The sequence below is a fragment of the Tiliqua scincoides genome, chromosome 1 (genome assembly GCF_035046505.1).
Source record: "Tiliqua scincoides isolate rTilSci1 chromosome 1, rTilSci1.hap2, whole genome shotgun sequence".
NCBI classification, from domain to species: Eukaryota; Metazoa; Chordata; class Lepidosauria; order Squamata; family Scincidae; genus Tiliqua; species Tiliqua scincoides.
Window position 1 is genome coordinate 229,545,155 of NC_089821.1, and position 22,666 is coordinate 229,567,820.

A 22,666-nucleotide genomic window follows, 5' to 3' on the forward strand; every position below is an offset into this window, starting at 1 on the left:
ACCCTGTTTTAGTCTGAGTATTTACATAGTGCATCTGATGTTAAAGGTCTTAGGCTGCAATCCTATCCACACTTTCCTGGGAGTAAGCTCCATTGACTCTGATGGGACTTACTTCTTAGTAGGCAGGCATAAGATTGGGCTCTTACTCCCTAACTAAGGACTATGTCATGAACCACAAATGACAATTATGGAAAAATGCAACATTAACTCACTGATACTAGTTTGATTTTATTCTCTATAACAGCATATACTGAACACAGAATAACTGGACAAAAATGGCAGTGACAATATCATATCACCCCTCCCCCCATCTTAGATGATAAAGCAAAAGGATAGATTAAAGCTAAAAACAACTTTAATGTAAAATACAGGTTTTGATACAACATTTAACTGTGGAATTATGGTTTGAGATTACTTTCAGGAGCAGAAAAGAGACTCGTGAGGAAGTTTATGTACTGAAAACTAACACCTTAAATATATGAAATACAGTATCTGATTTTGTTACTCCTCGTGTTTCCAGTACAGCAGCTGTCTAAAACTGTAGATATCTCAAGACCTGACAGACAGATGGAGCAGCGTACACTATTTAGTAACAAAATAGACTGGAGGACCCACCAGTCAAGTATTTTGCAGTCTTCCTTTTCAAGCTATTCAGGAAGTGCCCTGAACAACGTTGGAGAGCTTGGAAGCCTGATTTATATCTGAACCCAAGAAGCATAGGATGAGTGGCTGGCACTGGCTGTTCAAATGACAATGATGGAATCCTGCTTAAGATAAGAGTAAGAGTAAGTGAGTAAGAGCCCAAGGGTCAGGCACTTAAATCAAAGTTGAAAGTTAGCTGCACCTAAAGTAGCACCTAATCGAAGGAAGGGAGGAGGATAAAGTGGAAAGCAGGTTTTTCTACTTTGTTTTAAATTAACCCTATACTTAACCCAAGTTAAACTTAATCTAAGTTAGAACATAGCCTAAACAGTTCAGTAAATTGGGACACAGGATCTAGAAAGCAATAAATAATTAAACTCAAATACAGACTAGCTTGAGGTTACAAAACAGTCCAGCCTAAGAGAACAAAACTAGGAGGGAAAGAACCTAGTAAGGGCCAATTCCCAACCACCCAGGCAGAGTCCATTTTAGAATTTCAGCATCACCACTTTAGGAGGTGATAAGAGCCCCATTAGGCTAATCCAAGCACTCCATTCAGGAGCCTGCAGAGTAGGTTACACCCATCAGCAGCCTTTTGTCTTCCTGAGCTTTTGTAAACTCACCTGGGAAGACCAGCCCCCCTTTCAATCAGGAAGGAAGGAGGGAGGAGGAACCAGCCAGGAGTATAAAGCTAGGCCTGCCATCACGCGAGGCTCTCTCCAGATGCATTGCCAGGTAAACTGAGAGTTTAGCATCTGGGCGAGTTCAGCAGCAGGGCGAGGAGGCCAGGGCCCCATACACTGCCCTTCCTCTTCCCTTGAGAAGAGGGCTGCTATCCAGTGTAGGGTTTTTAAAAGGACCCCTAAATAAAACAACAACAAAAAAAAAGCTATGCAGTCAGACAGCCAGCAGCAGGATGGGGGCTATCCAGAGTTCTGCATTGAGTGCCACATGTATGATTATATGCTTCTGGGGCATAAGTCATGGGTGTGTCCTCGGTGCAAGGAGCTCCAGGGTCTCAGGGAACGCATCCGCTCCCTTGAAGCCTTGGTGGCCGACCTGGAGAAGCGCAGACAGGCAGAGGAGGACGGTGGGGAGACTTCCGGGGACGATCAGGCTTCGTCCCAACCTCAGGCGTGCAGCTCCTCAGCTGCCCGGGTGGGAAGTCTCGGGACTGGAGGACATCATCCTGGAGAGGAGGGAAACAATCCCCTAGGGAGGACCCCTTCTCCAGGGGGTGGGCCCGTATCCGAACGCACTTGGGATACTCCTCGGCGGGAGGGGGGTTGGGGGCTTCTTGTAGTGGGGGATTCGATTATTAGAAACATAGAGAGGGGGGTTTGCGACGGATGTGAGGACCGCATGGTGACTTGCCTGCCTGGTGCGAAGGTTGCGGACATCACTTCTCGTCTAGACAGGCTAGTAGACAGTGCTGGGGGAGAGCTAGCAGCTGTGGTGCATGTCGGCACCAACGACGTGGGCAAGTGTAGCTGGGAGGTCCTAGAGGCCAAATTTAGGCTTTTAGGCAGGAAGCTGAAAGCCAGGACCTCAAAGGTAGCGTTCTCTGAAGTGCTACCTGTTCCACGCGCAGGGCCAGCTAGGCAGGCGGAGATCAGGGGTCTCAATGCGTGGATGAGACGGTGGTGTAGGGAGGAGGGGTTTAGATTCGTTAGGCACTGGGGAACGTTTTGGGACAAGCGGGGCCTGTATAAGAGGGACGGGCTCCACTTGAACCAGAATGGAACCAAACCGCCGGCACATAACATTAAAAAGGTGGCAGAGCAGCTTTTAAACTGATCCATGGGGGAAGGCCGACAGGAGCCGAGGGGCATCCGGTTCGGGACTCCTCATCCCTATGGGATGAGGATGGAGAGGTTAGAGAACAACAAGACAAAGGCAGAGTAAGAGAAGAAATTGGGAAAGGTAGCGTGATGAGATGTGATAGACGGTTTGGCACAATGAGAGGATGCAGAGACAAAGGAGCAAATAAGCAGCCCATCCTGGGGCATTCCGTGTACAAATGCTTTTATGCAAATGCCTGAAGTATCTGAGCAAAGATGGGAGAACTGGAATGTCTGGTGACAAGGGAAAACATTGACATAGTGGGCATAACGGAAACCTGGTGGAATGCGGAGAATCAGTGGGATACCACAATCCCGGGCTATAAACTCTACAGGAGGGACAGGCAGGGGCGTGTTGGAGGTGGGGTGGCCGTTTATGTTAAGGAAGGGATAGAATCCAGCAAAGTAGAGATTGAAGGTGGGTCCGACTCCACCGCAGAATCTCTGTGGGTTAAATTACCAGGCTTGTGCAGCGATGTAATATTGGGAGCGTGCTATCGTCCTCCAGACCAGAAATCGGATGGGGACCTTGAAATGAGGAAACAGATCAGGGAGGTGACAAGGAGGGACAGGGTTGTAATCATGGGGGACTTCAATTATCCTCATATTGACTGGGTCAATTTGTGTTCTGGTCACGGTAAGGAAACCGGATTTCTTGACGTGCTAAATGACTGTGGCTTAGAGCAGCTAGTCACGGAGCCCACCAGAGGACAGGTGACTCTGGATTTAATATTGTGCGGCATGCAGGACCTGGTTAGAGATGTAAACGTTACTGAGCCATTGGGGAACAGTGATCATGCTGCGATCCGTTTTGACGTGCACGTTGGGGGAAGAATACCAGGCAAATCTCTCACAAAAACCCTTGACTTCCGACGGGCGGACCTCCCTCAAATGAGGAGGCTGGTTAGAAGGAGGTTGAAAGGGAGGGTAAAAAGAGTCCAATCTCTTCAGAGTGCATGGAGGTTGCTTAAAACAACAGTAATAGAGGCCCAGCAGAGGTGTATACCGCAAAGAAAGAAGGGTTCCACTAAATCCAGAAGGGTGCCTGTATGGCTAACCAGCCAAGTTAGAGAGGCTGTGAAAGGCAAGGAAGCTTCCTTCCGTAAATGGAAGTCTTGCCCTAATGAGGAGAATAAAAAGGAACATAAACTGTGGCAAAAGAAATGTAAGAAGGTGATACGGGAGGCCAAGCGAGACTATGAGGAACACATGGCCGGCAACATTAAGGGGAATAATAAAAGCTTCTTCAAATATGTTAGAAGCAGGAAACCCGCCAGAGAAGCGGTTGGCCCTCTGGATGGTGAGGGAGGGAAAGGGGAGATAAAAGGAGACTTAGAGATGGCAGAGAAATTAAATGAGTTCTTTGCATCTGTCTTCATGGCAGAAGACCTCGGGCAGATACCGCTGCCCGAACGGCCCCTCCTAACCGAGGAGTTAAGTCAGATAGAGGTTAAAAGAGAAGATGTTTCAGACCTCATTGATAAATTAAAGATCAATAAGTCACCGGGCCCTGATGGCATCCACCCAAGAGTTATTAAGGAATTGAAGAATGAAGTTGCAGATTTCTTGACTAAGGTATGCAACTTGTCCCTCAAAACGGCCACGGTGCCAGAAGATTGGAGGATAGCAAATGTCACGCCTATTTTTAAAAAGGGAAAGAGGGGGGACCCGGGAAACTATAGGCTGGTTAGCCTAACATCCATACCGGGTAAGATGGTGGAATGCCTCATCAAAGATAGGATGTCAAAACACATAGACGAATAGGCCTTGCTGAGGGAGAGTCAGCAATGGCTTCTGTAAGGGTAAGTCTTGCCTCACAAACCTTATAGAATTCTTTGAAAAGGTCAACAGGCATGTGGATATGGGAGAACCCGTGGACATTATATATCTGGACTTTCAGAAGGCGTTTGACACGGTCCCTCACCAAAGGCTACTGAAAAAACTCCACAGTCAGGGAATTAGAGGACAGGTCCTCTCCTGGATTGAGAACTGGTTGGAGGCCAGGAAGCAGAGAGTGGGTGTCAATGGGCAATTTTCACAATGGAGAGAGGTGAAAAGCGGTGTGCCCCAAGGATCTGTCCTGGGACCGGTGCTTTTCAACCTCTTCATAAATGACCTGGAGACAGGGTTGAGCAGTGAAGTGGCTAAGTTTGCAGACGACACCAAACTTTTCCAAGTGTTGAAGACCAGAAGTGATTGTGAGGAGCTCCAGAAGGATCTCTCCAGACTGGCAGAATGGGCAGCAAAATGGCAGATGCGCTTCAATGTCAGTAAGTGTAAAGTCATGCACATTGGGGCAAAAAATCAAAACTTTAGATATAGGCTGATGGGTTCTGAGCTGTCTGTGACAGATCAGGAGAGAGATCTTGGGGTGGTGGTGGACAGGTCGATGAAAGTATCAACCCAATGTGCGGCGGCAGTGAAGAAGGCCAATTCTATGCTTGGGATCATTAGGAAAGGGTATTGAGAACAAAACGGCTAGTATTATAATGCCGTTGTACAAATCTATGGTAAGGCCACACCTGGAGTACTGTGTCCAGTTCTGGTCGCCGTATCTCAAAAAAGACATAGTGGAAATGGAAAAGGTGCAAAAGAGAGCGACTAAGATGATTACGGGGCTGGGGCACCTTCCTTATGAGGAAAGGCTGCGGTGTTTGGGCCTCTTCAGCCTAGAAAAGAGACGCCTGAGGGGGGACATGATTGAGACATACAAAATTATGCAGGGGATGGACAGAGTGGATAGGGGGATGCTCTTTACACATAATACCAGAACCAGGGGACATCCACTAAAGTTGAGTGTTGGGCAGGTTAGGACAGACAAAAGAAAATATTTCTTTACTCAGCGTGTGGTTGGTCTGTGGAACTCCTTGCCACAGGATGTGGTGCTGGCGTCTAGCCTAGACGCCTTTAAAAGGGGATTGGACAAGTTTCTGGAGGAAAAATCCATTATGGGGTACAAGCCATGATGTGTATGCGCAACCTCCTGATTTTAGAAATGGGTTATGTCAGAATGTCAGATGCAAGGGAGGGCACCAGGATGAGGTCTCTTGTTACCTGGAGTGCTCCCTGGGGCATTTGGTGGGCCGCTGTGAGATACAGGAAGGTGGACTAGATGGGCCTATGGCCTGATCCAGTAGGGCTGTTCTTATGTTCTTATGCTTCTATGTTCACACACTGTGCCTATTTTACACTCAGGAACATAGTAGTAGTGGAAACTTTTAGCACCAGGACCCACTTTTTTTAGAATGAGAATCTGACAGGACCCACCAGAAGTGATGTCATGACTGCAAGGACATCATCAAGCAAGAAAATGTTTAACAATCCTAGGCTGCAATCCCCCCAACATACCCAAGAGTAAGCCCCATTGACTATCATTGTTAAAAGCATATACAGAGTAGCCTGTTAAAAGTACAGAGCTGTAACATTTCCCCAGATGCAGTCACATATAATATAGAATCAAGTCTAACATATTAAAAATATAATATTGAAATGAATGGGGATCCATCTGAAATTGATTCGCGACCCACCTAGTGGGTCCCGACCCTCATTTTGAGAGACACTGCAGTAAGAATGTTCCTTCCATCCCAGTTGCTAAGGGGGGTGGAGCCTCTTCCCAACGCAGCGGGACTATGCAAGCTTTGCTGGGAGTAAGTCCCATAGACTAGAATGGGACTTACTTCTGAGTAGACATGCATAGGAGTGGGCTGAATCCGCTCCCCGGATCCCGGCATGCCCGCGCGAGACCCGCCGGCCCTGCTCCGGGGAGGGGAGAGGCGCGGCGCCCACCCTGCAAGCGCGGCCGATCCCTCGGTCCGAACTCGCTGGCGGCGGCGGCGGCCACAGCAGAGGAACCGCACCGCTCCGAGCTGCGCGCTCCCCTCCGTCGGCCGCGGCGTGACTGACAGCTCAAAGCCCACACTCGCCCCGCCTCGCACACCCGCCATTGGCCCGCCGCGCGCAGGGCCCGCCCCCCGCCTCTCCTGCAGAAACACTGATGTAATTCTCACTCCAGTTCTATGGAAACAGGACTCGGCGCCGCGCGGGCTTCTGGGAAGCGAGGTCTTCCGCCCTCCCCGTGGGTGCAGGCTGCGGGGACACCGAACTTCCACTCCCAGGATGCGCCGGGAGGCAGAGGGGCCGGAGGAAGGGGGCGGAGTCCGCGCCTGCGCCGACGGGCCTCGGTGGCGTATTTCTCCCCATCAGGCGAAGGTGGTGCCTGAGGCGGAAGGGGACTGGGGCTGGCCGGGCTTCTCGGGGGCAGCGGCCGAGAAGGCAGCGGCAGCGGTGGAGGTTCGTGCCGCGAGAGGGGGGGCTCCTGGGCCGTGCTCCTGCCCCCACCGGGCGGGGATGTGGGGCCCTCCCCCTCTGGGTGTGCGCCTCCGAGGCTCCGCCCTCGCTGCCGCTCGCTATAAGGACGGGGCGCCGGCTGGGGGGAGGCTGAAGCGAGAGCTCCTCTGCTGTCACGGCCTCAGGTGCCTGGGGGAGAAGGGGGCAGGTGCTGGAGGGGGCGGTCGGTCGGTCGGTGTGTGTGAGAGCGAGCCGCACAGGCTGTCGTGCGACTTACTCCTGAGTAGCCCCATTGCCTCTGAGGGGAGTTACTCCAGAGTAGACAGGCGTGGGGTGGGCTCTTAGGTGGCAGTCCTTTCTGCAGTTACCTGGGAGTAAGCCCATTGACTGATGGGACTTACTTCTGAGTAGACATGTCTAGGCTTGGGCTCTTAGGTGGCAATCCTCTCCACACTTACCTGGTTGTAAGCTCATTGGCTATGAAAGGACTAACCTCTGATTAGACAGTTGTAGGGTTGGGTGTTTTGTCTGATTCTGTTTATTTGATTGTTTCTGGCAATTTTCTAAAGACTGTAGTAGCTGTTGTGATAAAAGGACTATTCTTGCTTAAATGTTTTATTAGAATAACGAGATCGCGCAAGGTTTGACACTAAGGTGAGTCAGACTTCTCATTAAATTGTAGTCAGCATAGTGTTTCAATGTCTATTTCCCAATCTAGTAAGATGACTTAATAGCTTGAAAATCTAGTTCAGGGTTGATACTCTTACCTACCTTTGGTTAAGGGAACATGCTTAGTTTAACAGTGTTTTGCAGGTTTATTCTGTTAATCATGCTTGAATATTGGTTTCTTGTGAATTCAGGAGAGGCCATATTTTATGGTTGTGGGAATGCTAGAGTACTGCAGGGTGGGAAACAACTGTTTGATGGTATAAAAGATGAGAAGAATACCTGGTATGTGGTGTTCTGCACTGTGTATGGCTGCCCTAGTATTGGAAATGTTGTATGGTTGTGACAAAATGTAATAGGTCTGGCTGCAAATGAATTCTATGCATGTGGGCTGTTCATTCTCTTTAAACCCTACTAAATTGGATGATCTGAAACCAGTTTTGGTCTATGTATGTGGCATCCAGTACATACTTGTACTGGGGGCTGGGGATAAGAATAGGCCCTCAGTTTGGCTGTACTTGTCGTAAGAGGCGACTAAATAGCCACCGGGTAGATGGGGCTCGTCAGCCTGGGAAAGCAGCTCATCTGAGAGAAGGAAAACTCTGATCCCAAACCTCCACTGCCTTGTGGCTACATCCAGTTATGGAAAAGGCTTCAAGAGTCAACCTCGAGGCAAAATCCGGAGCCGGAGTCCCTGAGGCAGTTCATGGCTGAACACAGTCACGTTCTGGCAACTCCTGCGACGCTGCTGGAACCGGCCGTATTGGCCTCTGCCTTTCCATTGGACCATTTCAGCGACGTGGAGAGGGGGGATTTGCTGCATGGGTAACAGCCCATCCTCCATACCTACTTTACCCAGGCTTCGCGCACTGGAGAGGACACTCTGTTCCAGAGTCACCATTCAGAGCGTGACACCATGGTCTTCCGGGACTGAAGGATGCCAACTCAACATACTTGTTGAATACCAACCATATAGTTAAGCATTCATTTATAGTTCAGCACAATTGTAGGTGTGTCGTTTTATCAGAGCATCTGTGAAGCTGTTGGGAAATGGTTTCAAATTGACTGGCAAAGGTCAATGAGCTATCTGGTCATGCAACAGGATGTCTGCCGACTATGCAGTGTGGTATGGGGCTATGTTTCTACTGAAGCCTCTGTATTTAAATTGCAGGAGATTTAATCGTTTCCATTGTGAAGCAATAAAACAGAGGGAGGACAGTTTATGGGAAATCCACAGAAAGATGGGGCTAGGCCAGGGATCGGCAACCTGTGGCTCTTTCAGCTGTCTGCTGCAGCTCCTCCCGGTGAAAGTGGCAAAGAGTGTGACAGGAGACACCTGTGTTGGGAGGGCAAGCTGCTTCCCTCCACCCCCTGAGCTCACTGCCCTCCTCTCCCTTCACCCCCACCTGCCCCACATTGGTTTCCCTTTTCAATTTTGCCTGCTCTGCAGGCTTAAGCTCCCTGTTTTTCCCTTCCCCAACTCTCCAGCAGGACACCCTCCTCCTCAGCCATTGCGAGCCCTTGCAGCCCGCCTTTCCCTGAGCAGGTCCCCACTCAGTGCAAGGAGAGGCTTTTCCTCCACAGCTGAGGAGACAACCTGTGTGTCTACTCAGTATTAAGCCCCATTGCAGTGGATGAAGCTTACTCCCAGGAAAGGGTGCCTTTGATGGCAGCCTTGGAGCCTGCTCAAGGCCAAGCGCAAGGACGGGTGAGTGGGAGCCTGCGCAGGTCTGTTCTCGAGCAAGCCCCTATGTAGTCCCTGGGCTACTACCAGGAAGGTGTGGAGGGCTGTAGCCTCAGCCTCCTCCTGTGCAGGTCTACTCACAAGTAGTCAGTGAGGCTTCCTCCCAGGAAAGTGTGGAGAGGACTGCAACCTGAGAGCTCCAACCAACTTGTCTGCTCAGAAGTCCCATTGTAGTCAATGGGGCTTACTCCCAGGATAGTGTGGAGAGGGTTGCAGCCTGAGTGAGGGAGGGCAGGCAGACAGGGCAGAAGCTGACCTGTGGCTGCCCCCCCCCCACCTTCCCCCCCAGCTCTGGCTTCTTCTCTTCCCCACCTCTGGAGTCTGTGTCCTTTTTTCCTTCCAGCAGGGTGCCTCTAGAAGGTGGGGGGAGTTCTTTAGAATCCATGTAAGATAAGCAGATGTCATAACTGCCATATGTATTGGAATCCTGGAAGATCTGATGAGGAGGAGGAGGTAGATGTGGTGTCAGCAGTGGCCCCTTTAAGGGTAAGGCCTGGGCATCCAGCAGAGTGTGCTATACAGCTGCAGCCACTTGAAGACAATAGGGCCCTCAGGATATAAGGAGCACCTGAGGCAGGAAGGGGGGTGTGGGTTGGAGAGGAGACTGACTTGCCTTATTGACTTGGATACTCTGACTGATTTGACTGACTTACTTTGGAATCTGATCTTGGACTGTGACTTGGGACTCTGCCCTGGATACTCTGACTGACTTTGTGACTAATGGACTGCTGGAGACACTGGAGTTTGGTGTGTGGCTGCTGTGCCCAAGACCTGCTGAGGACCAAGGGTCTGCTATAGTGGCGGGAGGCTGCTGGCAGGAGAGGGGACCTCTGCAGGTTGAACAGGCGAACTACCCTGGAGGTGGGGTCCAGCAGGTGTGCAAGGCAAAACCAGGGTCATCTGTTGAGGGAAAGAAGGGTAGCTAAGTGAGCATAATTCTCCAGGCAGAGAATGGCCTTGTAATCATGCAAAACACCATAGAGGACCAGGCATCTGAAAACACAGGACAAGAATGTATGACAAAACTAACTAAAAGCTACAAGAGGAGCTACATTATAAAAATGGGACCTATAAGAGCATAAAGGTAAAAAAACAACTATATATGCAGTGTTATCTTCATTTTAGATGTCAAAAGGGTTTTGTGGCTCCTGAGGTTTTTTCCTCCGGGAAAACTGATCCAAATGGCTCTTTGAGCGTTTAAGGTTGCTGACCCCTGGGCTAGGCAATCCCTGGGAATACGTTCCTTAACCAGAAACAGCTGGGGAATGAGAGGTTCTGTTGGTATAGGACAGGGGTCGGCAACCTTAAACACTCAAAGAGCCATTTGGACCCATTTTCCAGAGGAAAAAAAACCTTGGGAGCCACAAAACCCTTTTGACACCTAAAATGAAGATAACACTGCATATATAGTTTTTTTTACCTTTATGCTCTTATAGGTCCCATTTTTATAAAGTAGCCCCCTCTTGTAGCTTTTAGTTTTTGTCATACATTCTTGTCCTGTGTTTTCAGACACCTGGTCCTCTATGGTGTTTTGCCTGGTTCCAAGGCCATTCTCTGCCTGGAGAATTATGCCCACTTTAAGCAAATTAGCTCCCCTTTCCCCCAACAAATGACCCTGGTTCTGCCCTGCAGTCCTGCTGGACCCCACCTCCAGGGTAGCTCCCCTGTTCAACCTGCAGAGGTCCTCTCTCCTGCCAGCAGCCTCCCACCACTACAGCAGACCCTGGATCGTCAGCAGGTCTTGGGCACAGCAGCTGCACTTCAAACTCCAGTGTCTCTAGCAGTCCCTTAGTCACAAAGTCAGTCAGAGTATCCAAGTCAAAGTCCAAAGTCAATAAGCTAGGTCAGATTCCAAAGTCAACCTGCATTCCTTCTACAACCCACAAACCCTTCCTGCCTCAGGTGCTCTTATATCCCTGAGGGCCCTATGCCTTCAAGTGGCTGCAGCTGTGCAGCACACTCTGCTGGATGCCCAGGCCTTACCCTCAAAGGGGCCACTGCTGACACCACATCTACCTACTCACCAGATCTTCCTAGATTCCAATACAAGTGGGGGGGGAGCAGATCTCTATACAGACCAGTGCAAAAACAGGCAGAAGGTTGGGGGGGAGGGAAGATCTCTATATAGATATCACAGCAAGAGCATTGCAAAACCCCTTGCACACAGAACCAACACATGGAAGTTGGGGGGGGGGGGCAGATCGCCATCCATACCAGTGCAAAAACAGGGGAAAGGTGTGGGAGAGGGAAGATCTCTATATAGACATCACAGCAAGACCAGTGTAAAACCCCTTGCACCCAGAACCAACAGATGGAAGTTGGGGGGGGGGCAGATCTCCATACATACCAGTGCAAAAATAGGGGGGAAGGTAAGTCAGCCCCAGTAGAGTCAACAGGGCTTCATCCCAGGGATGCATGGACAGGAGTGCAGCCTGTGAGTGGCTCATCTCCCTGTCTACTCAGAAGTCAGCCCAGTAGAGTCAACGGGGCTCACTCCCAGGGGAGTGCATATATAGTTTGTGCTCCCCTCTTGTAGGTCACAGTTATATAATACACTTCCCTCTTCTAGGTCCCACTAAAAATCAGGTCTAGACCCACAGTTGGAGAACAACTGTTTTAAATTGTGCACAGGTGAACTGCTTGTGAAGGATACTGTCATTTACTTCTGTACTTCTGTAAATGCCTTTCCACACAATACTACCTCTGAACAAGACCACTTAGTACTACTTAACACTGTTCACAAAGGTGCTCCTGAACAAACAAGCTTAGCGTTCAAAATTGCATAAAATAAAAGGCATACTAACAGTGATTACATCCCAACCATGAAATATGCTTTGGTGCACATATACAGTATGTTACACATACAGTATACAAACATATACAGAATACCATATGGTGCAGGGGGGGGGTCTCCAAACCCCTTTCAAGTTTCCAAGTGAAGGAAATGGGGCAGTGAGAGTGTGAGTGAGTGACCGGGGGATGCTGAGTGGGGAACTTGAAGGCTGTAATCCTGTGCACACTTTCCTGGGAGCAAGCACAATGGGACTTACTTTTGAGGCGACGCGCACAGGATTGTGCCCTAAGCTTGGGAGGAGGGCAGAGCAGCTGCACTGAATTGCTTGCTTTTGCCTTGGCTCCGTGGGGTCAGGTTCGTTTATGCACCCTCTCCTACACGGGCAGGCGGCTGGTGCTGCGGCTTGGGCGGCAGGGAACGTGCGGCGGCGGTGCGGGCTCTTTGGGCAGGAGCTGCTCCGCCAGCCATTCATGCCCTCTCCTATGGGGCGCAGCCGCAGGAGGTGAGGGAGCTACGCCTGTGCGCTCAGGCTGGTGAGCAGCGGCAGCTTCACGGGAGGGGCGTGCCCCTCCCCCACAGCTTGGCCCCGCAGGGAGCCGCAGGAGAAGGCTGAAAGAGCCGCTTGCGGCTCCAGAATGGCAAGTTGCCGACCCAGGTATAGGATGAGTGAAAATGTAAGTTCTAAAACAATGAGATTATGGTATGTATTGGCAACCTTCAGTCTCGAAAGACTATGGTATCGCGCTCTGAAAGGTGGTTCTGGCACAGCGTCTAGTGTGGCTGAAAAGGCCAATCCGGGAGTGACAATCCCTTCCACACCGGGAGCAAGTGCAGTCTGTCCCTGGTCTGTCTCCCTGGCTATGGGCCTTCCTTCTTTGCCTCTTAGCCTCAGACTGTTGGCAAAGTGTCTCTTCAAACTGGGAAAGGCCATGCTGCACAGCCTGCCTCCAAGCGGGCCGCTCAGAGGCCAGGGTTTCCCACTTGTTGAGGTCCATCCCTAAGGCCTTCAGATCCCTCTTGCAGATGTCCTTGTATCGCAGCTGTGGTCTACCTGTAGGGCGCTTTCCTTGCACCAGTTCTCCATAGAGGAGATCCTTTGGGATCCGGCCATCATCCATTCTCACGACATGACCAAGCCAACGCAGGCGTCTCTGTTTCAGCAGTGAATACATGCTAGGGATTCCAGCACGTTCCAGGACTGTGTTGTTTGGAACTTTGTCCTGCCAGGTGATGCCGAGGATGCGTTGGAGGCAGCGCATGTGGAAAGCGCTCAGTTTCCTCTCCTGTTGTGAGCGAAGAGTCCATGACTCGCTGCAGTACAGAAGTGTACTCAGGACGCAAGCTCTGTAGACCTGGATCTTGGTTTGTTCCGTCAGCTTCTTGTTGGACCAGACTCTCTTTGTGAGTCTGGAAAACGTGGTAGCTGCTTTACCGATGCGCTTGTTTAGCTCGGTATCGAGAGAATGAGTGTCGGAGATCGTTGAGCCAAGGTACACAAAGTCATGGACAACCTCCAGTTCATGCTCAGAGATTGTAATGCAGGGAGGTGAGTCCACATCCTGAACCATGACCTGTGTTTTCTTCAGGCTGATTGTCAGTCCAAAATCTTGGCAGGCCTTGCTAAAACGATCCATGAGCTGCTGGAGATCTTTGGCAGAGTGGGTAGTGACAGCTGCATCGTCGGCAAAGAGGAAGTCACGCAGACATTTCAGCTGGACTTTGGATTTTGCTCTCAGTCTGGAGAGGTTGAAGAGCTTTCTGTCTGATCTGGTCCGGAGATAGATGCCTTCTGTTGCAGTTCCAAAGGCCTGCTTCAGCAGGACAGCGAAGAAAATCCCAAACAAGGTTGGTGCAAGAACACAGCCCTGCTTCACTCCGCTTCGGATGTCAAAAGGGTCTGATGTGGAGCCATCGAAGACAACAGTGCCCTTCATGTCCTTGTGGAAAGATCTGATGATGCTGAGGAGCCTGGGTGGACATCCAATCTTGGGGAGAATCTTGAAGAGGCCGTCTCTGCTGACCAGGTCGAAAGCCTTTGTGAGATCTATGAAGGCTATAAAGAGTGGCTGTCATTGTTCCCTGCATTTCTCCTGCAGTTGTCTAAGGGAGAATACCATATCAGTGGTGGACCTGTTGGCTCGGAATCCACACTGCGATTCTGGATAGACGCTCTCTGCAAGTACCTGGAGCCTCTTCAGTACAACTCGGGCAAACAGCTTTCCTACAACGCTAAGGAGAGAGATGCCGCGGTAGTTGTTGCAGTCACCCCTGTCACCTTTGTTCTTGTACAGCGTGATGATGTTTGCATCCCTCATGTCTTGAGGTACTCCACCTTCTCTCCAGCAGAGACAGAGGATTTCATGCAGCTCAGTGACGATGATCTCTTTGCAGATTATGGTAGACTGTGCTATTTTGAAACAATTTTGAAACTATTTTGAAGCTATTTTGAAACAATTGGAGATGTACGTTAAAGTATGTTAAGAAGTTTTCACAGTAGTATGTGTAATATGACTGTCTAGAGAAATTTCTGAAAGGGAAGGCAGTTATGTAAAGATAATAATTAAGGAGTAATTGAAAGACTAGCAACAAATTGCCATAGCCTCCACTTTATCACCTTCATGTTGGCGTGCAGACTGCGTGGCTTTAGCTTCCATGTTTTGATTTCCCCCATATGCAGTATTCCATGGTGAGAGCTGTACAGGCATCAAGAGCTGTGATCCGCAAACTTAGCACTGGGGCCCATTTTTTAAATGACATCCTACCAGAACCTACCTACCTTTACGAGTCTTTTAAAAAAGGTGATCTGGAAAGTAATATTTTATTTACAAGTAATATTTATTTGCACAAAAACTTATGTATCTAGCCTTGGGGTTAGAGGTAACTGTCTGATCTTTCCATCACCTGTGTTTTCATTGGAGGCTCTGCAGGACCCACCAGAAATTGGGTCATGACTCAGAGTTTAAGAAACACTGCTGCATTAGAAGTTACTTAAATTGTTTTGTGTGCAAGTACTTTCTTTAAAAAAACTTAACCTTTCCTTTTCAGAAACTTAATTTAAAAATGGATCCTGTTGAAGAGCCATCTAAAAGAATTTTGTTGGAGCCATACAACTATCTACTTCAACTACCAGGTACCATTTCATTTTTTTTACTCTACAAATGTCTGAAAATTGAGTTTTGTGTGGCAACCCTGTCAGGTCTACTAGGTCTCATAGTTTTTCAGCTGGAAGCATAGGGTCAGTGCCTTGTTTCCTGTATCGGCCTTCTAATTCTTCCAGTTACTACTTGACTGTTGCATGTTATAGTCCTTTTTGTTGGCTGAAGAGAAAGTATAGATGTCTTTAGCCCTTTAGATAGGAAGAAAAGTCCCACTGTGTTTGGTAGGCTATCTCTAAGTAAACCTGCTTAGGATTGCTTTGTTGGTCTTGTTTGTGATGGATCTATCACCTTTTAAAAACAAAAATTCAATTTTACTTTGTCTCTTGGCCCTTTGACTTTCCATTTTGCTGAGACTCTTTGAATAATTTTTTTTCCATTATGCATATTTGGACATGTTGGATATTAGAATACGACTGCTAGTATTGTCCATAAATTTGGTGCAGCTACATTGCAATACTCTTTACAGTTCTGATTGCCACACTGAGAATGGCATTATAGAGCTGAAAACAAGACAACCAAAATTATCAGAACCTGAAGCCCCTCCTTTTGAGGAAACTCTACAGCATTTAGGCTGCTTTATTTTTAAAAGATTAAGGGAGGACATGTTTTGAGATATAAAATTATGTACAGAGTTGTTTCTCCCTCCATCACAATACATGCAGCTCTTAATTTACGTAGGGATTAAATTCTGGAAATTGGTACATATATTCAAAGTTATTTTTCCCCATAGGTACTAATATAACTGGTATGGGTTCGAGGAAAAGCTATTGAAATTAATGACTGGCAATTGTGAATGGAGGCTCCTAGGAGTGGGATGGTGATTGCTGAGGATTACTTGTTGGGAGGAGTCATTCAGCTCTCTCTTTCATTGACTGGTGGCTTTTGCTTTTCCAAGATGGCATAGGGTTGAGGCGAAAGACTACTGGGAGTGGGTACAGATGTTGATGGCTGAGAAAGCAAAGAGAAAAACAAAGATGCCAGTAAGGATACTGAAAAAGCAGTAAGCAGCAGCTCTGTGAACGTATTTTCTTTGTCCCTTTTTTACTCTTCTGTCTTTTGAGGAGATTAGCCCCTCCCCTCACAGGAAGCTGCTGGCATCTAAGGGAGTTGCTCATTAGCAGCTAATTTTTCACATTATTTTAAAAATTGCCAGTGTACATTAGGTGATTTGCCAATTAATGCAGAAAATCTGTTTCAAAAACATGCAAGTTAAGACTGTTTCTCGAGAGCCGCCTGTAGAACCAGGAGTCACCAACAAAAGTGATTGGTGGGAGAGTTAAAATGAGAAATGGAGATAATACCGTTGGCCCGAATCATACATGCAATTGATTTGCACAAATTCAAGTACAGGTAAAAGCCGCAGAGCAACATTCCAGTGAACAAACAAACTCTGTCATGTGACAGTGGTCTTGCCAAACTCACCAGGCTAGCTTCTTTCTCTCCTTGAGCCAGCTAACTAGTGCTTCCCACACTTTCCATTGCACTTTCAGCAGCTAGTTACCTTCTGCTTTCCCCAGTTCCACAAGGCGTTCTGGGGTGTGTGACCCAGCAGCCATTACTGGTTGTTGAGGCAGCCACTGTTGTGCCTAATGATAGGGTTTGCAGAACATAAGAACATTGCTCCCTGTTAAGTGGAGCATACCTGCATATGAGATTGTCTTGAGGGGGAGGGGCCAAAGGACAAAATGTTTAAATCAGGGGTATCAAACTCATTTCATACAGAGGGCTGAAGTTAGCATTCAGGGCTCCAGCTAAGGGCTGGAAGTGATGTCATTAAGCAGAAAGTGACATCATTAAGCAGCTAATGACCAGAAATCAGACCCTATTCTCATATAGAAACTGTAATTAACTGCAAATTACAGAGGAGAAAGTACCCAAATCATGATCATATTTCAAGTTTTGGGAAAGCCCAGTTTTCATGTGGGCTGCCATTTCAGCTGTAACACCTCAGCAGCTGAGAACCTGAGGGCCAGATAAAAAGCTTCCGGGGGCCGCATCCGGCCCCAGGCCTTATGTTTGACACCCCTGGTTTAAATGGTACAGAAGATTCCCTCTGCCATTTGACTTACTGTTTTGTGCTCCAGAGCAAGCCCGAAATGAGAGAATGAAGCCGTTTCCTTAGTCATCTCAGTTCCCATGCATGTCATTTATGGTTTTAGTTCTTAAAAGTCATACAGTGGGCCCTTGAAAATACCAATTTCTGATAATTAAATCCATGGAAAGCCCTCAAAGGACCTCCTGGTTGCAACCAGGAGCATCTTCTGGCTGTGTCCAGTAGATCAAATGAGACCTTACAGCATGGGTTGGTACACGTGTTGAGTCAAATTTGTGGGTGCCTAACCCACAGATAAGGAGGGCCCACTATATATGCATTTGTTTGCTTTAAGGGAATTTGTACTGTATTCTGTTTTGGCTTTATGTGCCGAATCTTGGAACATAAGATGCAGGCCAACTATATTTCACAAAGTGCATTATTAGCCTGTAGAACTTTTTGCCCTAGGATGTGATCATGGCCACCCAACTTGGATTGCTTTAAATGTGGCTTTCATGGAGGAGAGGCTTATGAATGATTAGCCTCCATGGCTGTGCACTACCTCCAGTTCTAGTGTTGGTATGCCTCCTAATATGCAAACTGTATGCCACCTTTACAAAAAAGCACAAGGTAACTAACAATAAGTAGACCTACAAAAACCAGTAGAACTACAATAACATTATTCCCCTAGATGAGACAGAGGAAAAACACTGTAAATAGTGCAGGCAACTCTACCTGCCATTCCATGTATTCTGTTTGGTTATGTACTGATCCCTAAGATAGGTAAAATTTTAGAGCAGTGGTTCTCAAACTTCTAGCACCAGGACCCACTTTTTAGAATGACTTTTCTGGCAGAATCCACTGGAAGTGATGTCATTAACCTGGAAGTAACTTAATCAAGCAGAAAATTTAACACTTCCCAAATTACAAAATCAAATTAAGTAAATTAAAAGTTTACAGTAAGCATAAGTTTAAAAAAAATTTAAAATAAAGAACCCTCCTAATCCTCACAAGCAGTTACTGATCTGTTTTTTTGTTTTTCGTTTTTTAAATCCCCAAACATCCCAAAGGCTACAGTCTTATCCACACTTACCTGGGAGTAAACCCCATTGACTATCATTGTTAAAAATATATATATACATAGTAATCTATTAAAAGTATAGATCTGTAACATTTGGGAAAATGCAGTCACATAGCATGGTAGCATCAAGTCTAATAGATGAAAAATAAAATACACATTGAAATAAATGGGAACCCACCTGAAAGTGGCTCTCAATCCCCCAGTGGGTCCTGTTCCACAGCTTGAGAAAACGTATTAGAGGAAACATTGCTCGGCAGAAGTGGTGCTAAAAGGGCAGCACATGTGAGAATTTACCTCTCCCATATCTTCAAAATACAATCATGATTTGTATATTTTCTCTTCTGTGATTTGCAGCTAATGAGTTCCTAAGTGAGAACAAAGTGCTTATTTAAGTGTAGGTTTTTACCTGCTTAATGGCATCACTTCTGGCCCTCAGCAGGCACCAAGAATTCTAACTTCAGCCCACTGTAAGAAACAAGTTTGACACCCCTGGGTTAAACCATGTCATGAAAATGTCCAGTTGCTATGCACGTGAAATGTGTTAACTATATGTCTCTGGCATATAATAACAGATGCAACCATGTGATGTAAACAGGTACTGAACAAATGGTCCTAGAGGGTTTTGTATATCAGTGTGGTATTTTGATTAATTTGATAGTCAGCCTACAACTCTGTCTCTGAGCATACCAAATTAAAATCGCACCGTAATATTTTAATACTATAATCCAACTATATGTATAAAAGTTTCAGGATTAGCAATGTTAAAATTCAAGTGATGGTAACATTGTAGAGCAATATAAAACGTGGTTTTTTGTGAGGCTTCTTAAATCCCTTGCACATCTATGCACCAGTGTGTCCTGGTACAGATCCATAAGAAGCATTCCAGAAGTATACTCATCCCCAGACAGCATGTATCCATGGCATTGTCATATTGTAGAAATATTCCTTTTTAAACTTTTAAACTATTCACTGTTAATTTGCTTCCCTAAGTGTGTTCCAGAACCTGAATAACTTGCACAACACTCAGGTTCCTAGTGAACTACTGCTACCAGGTGATAGTAGTAGTGTGGAATTCTATGCTTTCTCCAACCAGTAATACCTCTTCTTAATTATAGGTAAGCAAGTCAGAACCAAACTCTCTCAAGCTTTTAATCACTGGCTGAATGTTCCTGAAGATAAATTACAGGTAAGTTGCCTTCTTCACTTAACTTCACATGCTATTTAACAGCAAGAATCATATGTGTCTTTGTAAATAGCAGTCGTAGTAGTATAGAAGGGGCAAAATATAACATGTATATGTCAAAGCGTATCATTGGGCTCGATGTACTTGGTTATTTTATTAAACAGTTGTGGCATGGGGGGGCCCGAATCAGGGGGGGCCTTGGAGATGCTTAATTCCCATCCTGATCTGATTTGAAACAGGTATACTAAATCTTCCCCATGCATCTGTTTGAAGGGAAGTTCCCATTTGTGCCAGCTTTAGAAAGGCACTTGAAAAATGGCCACAGAGGGTTATCCTAATTAACATGCGGGCTGATATGATCTGGGCCCTGACTCTGGCTGGGGGTTTTTTGGGTTCCAAGGAAGAAGAAAGTCTAGTTCAAGGTTGTCATAAAAGAATTTTTTGTCTAAAATCTAAGAGCATTAACTTGCAGAGGCACATCTAGGCCTAAAACTTGCAGCTTTACCAGGTGACCAACCAGGCTGCACAGCCTGCTAGCATCATCAGCAAGACCTGGGAGCAAAGCAATGGCTGGATACATGGGCTTATATAGACTTAAGCATTTACTACTAAAGTAGTACAACAAGACATGTTTCCATCACTTCAGAGAAGAGCTATCAAACAGGTGTGACTAAGTTGATACACATGAAGAATAAACATGGCCTTGAGCTTTTGGGATAAGCATTCAGGAATTCATCTCTGTCACCCCATTCTCATAACACTGGACAGATGCAGCTGCTGAGGCCATTGTTTGAGTCTGGCTTCCTGTGGGAACAGCCCAGTGGGAAAGCAGACAGTCCCAAGGAGATGAGAGATGCACAGAAGATGACTGCCAGGCAGGGAAGATGGTTGTTGGGTCTTACTTATAGGAATAGGAGGACATTTAAGCCGCTGATCCACAAATGACTTATCCCACTGGGATAAATGGCCCCAAGTCCTTTGGTTAAAAGGCTTCTCAGTAATGCACATTCTCAAAGTGAAAACTATCTAGTTAACTTGGTAGCAACAAAAGTAGCATAAAGTGAAATGCAGAACATAATTACTGTGGTTTTTTTCCTCAGGTTATCATTGAAATAACAGATATGTTGCACAATGCCAGTTTACTTATCGATGACATAGAAGACAATTCAAAACTCCGACGAGGTTTTCCAGTGGCCCACAGCATCTATGGAATACCATCTGTAATAAACTGTGCAAACTTTGTGTATTTCCTTGGCCTGGAAAAAGTCCTAACACTTGATCATCCCGAAGCTGTAGGAGTGTTCACTCGCCAGTTGCTGGAACTCCATAAGGGCCAAGGTTTGGATATTTATTGGAGGGATACATATACCTGTCCTACAGAAGCAGAGTACAGAGCCATGGTCCTGCAAAAGACAGGTGGCCTTTTTGGATTAGCTGTGGGCCTCATGCAGTTGTTCTCCAGTTGTAAAAAAGATTTAAAACCACTGCTCAACACTCTTGGGCTCTTCTTCCAAATTAGAGACGACTATGCAAACTTGCACTCCAAAGAATACAGCGAGAACAAAAGTTTTTGTGAAGACTTGACTGAAGGGAAGTTCTCCTTCCCAACTATCCATGCCATATGGTCCAGGCCAGAAAGCACACAGGTGCAAAATATTCTGCGACAGAGGACAGAAAACGTGGACATAAAAAAGTATTGTGTGCATTACCTTGAGAATGTAGGTTCCTTTGAATACACTCGGAAAACATTAAAAGAACTGGAGGCTGAAGCGTATAAACAAATTGAAGCACTTGGAGGAAACCCTGATCTTGTAGCATTAGTTGAACATTTGAGCAAAATGTTCAAGGACAGTGAAAACTGAGCAGTTGCCAATAATTGTTTGAAAATGAATTGCTAGGATTAAAGTTTACAGTATTCTGCCATTGCTGTACGAACTGTTCTCAACCATCTTAAGGGGAGTTGTGGGGTTTTGTATGTGGTCTAAATGATCTTTTGGGCTTCTTGCTTTCACCTGCTTATGCAATACTGCATAGTGCTAGAGGCATTCATTAAAATAAAGCTACCAAAGCTTACTCCAAGTACTTTGATCTATAATCCCTTTCATTTAGACGTGGATTTATTTCAGGTTTTTTTTAATTAATGCATAATAACATATGCATTCCATTTATATTTACATAATCATACTTCAACAATTCCTTTTTTCCCTCCCCCCTTGAAGAGCGACCATTAACATTAAGTATTTTTATCTGCAACCAAAAGCACACCTTTTGGATTTTATCCATTATAACAGTATTGCCCACCCTTCCCTTACTCATCTTATATATCTCAACCATTTCTTTTTTATCTCGGTTTTCTTATCTTCCCGTGTCTTATCCTATTTCAATATTGATACTATGTCTGATTGTATCCATTCATATAGATACCAATTCCATTTTTCTACAATCCATTTTGATGCCTCTTTCCACCCATATGCTATAACTGCATGGATAGCTAAAATCATAGCTTTGAATAAATCCTGATTATGTTTTTTTCTTTATTTCCCAAAACTCCCATAAATAACATTTTCCCAGAGAGCTCCAGCTTAAGGTTACATAATTCCTCCACCTTTTCAAATATCAATTGCCAAAAATCTTCTGGCAAAATCAATTGGCAAAAATAAAAATTGCCAAAAAACCTTAGAACATTCCCACCAAAGATGGGCATAATAACCCTTTGCCCTCCTACAGTGCCAACAATTTGAATTCCTTCCCTTAATCATAGTTGGGCAGGTGTCCTATACCATTTCAGTATTAATTTCATCTCAGATTCTCTAAATTTTTCCAATCTCCAATATTCCTTTCATTAATCTCTCTATCTCCTGTACTGACATTCCCACTTCTCTTTCCCATTTAATTTGTATTAACCTAATCATAAAGTCTTTATCTTTATTCATTAAATTGTATAGTTTTTTTGCCATATCCTTTTTATTATCTTTTTCAAATTGATTTATTTCAGTTTTCTTTTGGCCACAAGATAAATTTTAAATAACATGACATGAAGTTCTTGCTTTATTGCTTTATTAAACTTGCTTTTAATTTGTTTTGGTTTGTCTAGACATGTATATGCAACACTTTTTCATTTCCTTCCCCTTAACCATGGGGCAAGGGATTAATGTATGTCTTAACATGAATTATTTGAGTGGGACAGGGAGCCAGCTGAATCTTCTAGGGCAGTGGTGTCCAAAGTTTTTAGCAGGAG

At 46.2% G+C, this 22,666-nt stretch overlaps 1 protein-coding gene across 3 annotated transcripts; it reads left to right on the top strand.

The window, feature by feature from the left end:
- The first annotated feature begins 6,674 nt into the window (after positions 1 to 6,674).
- LOC136641323 (geranylgeranyl pyrophosphate synthase) lies at positions 6,675 to 22,400 on the top strand. 3 transcript variants are annotated; one of them, XM_066617065.1, is made up of 4 exons: positions 6,675 to 6,692; positions 15,020 to 15,104; positions 19,361 to 19,431; positions 20,529 to 22,400. In XM_066617065.1, exons 2-4 carry the CDS (start codon positions 15,035 to 15,037, stop codon positions 21,288 to 21,290), a joined length of 903 nt encoding a protein of 300 aa, XP_066473162.1. In that variant the 5' UTR covers positions 6,675 to 6,692; positions 15,020 to 15,034; the 3' UTR covers positions 21,291 to 22,400. The 3 variants fall into 3 exon arrangements, with proteins under 3 accessions (XP_066473162.1, XP_066473147.1, XP_066473154.1); XM_066617050.1 differs by lacking the exon at positions 6,675 to 6,692 and adding an exon at positions 6,768 to 6,955; XM_066617057.1 differs by lacking the exon at positions 6,675 to 6,692 and adding an exon at positions 8,250 to 8,411.
- Positions 22,401 to 22,666: the final 266 nt, after the last annotated feature.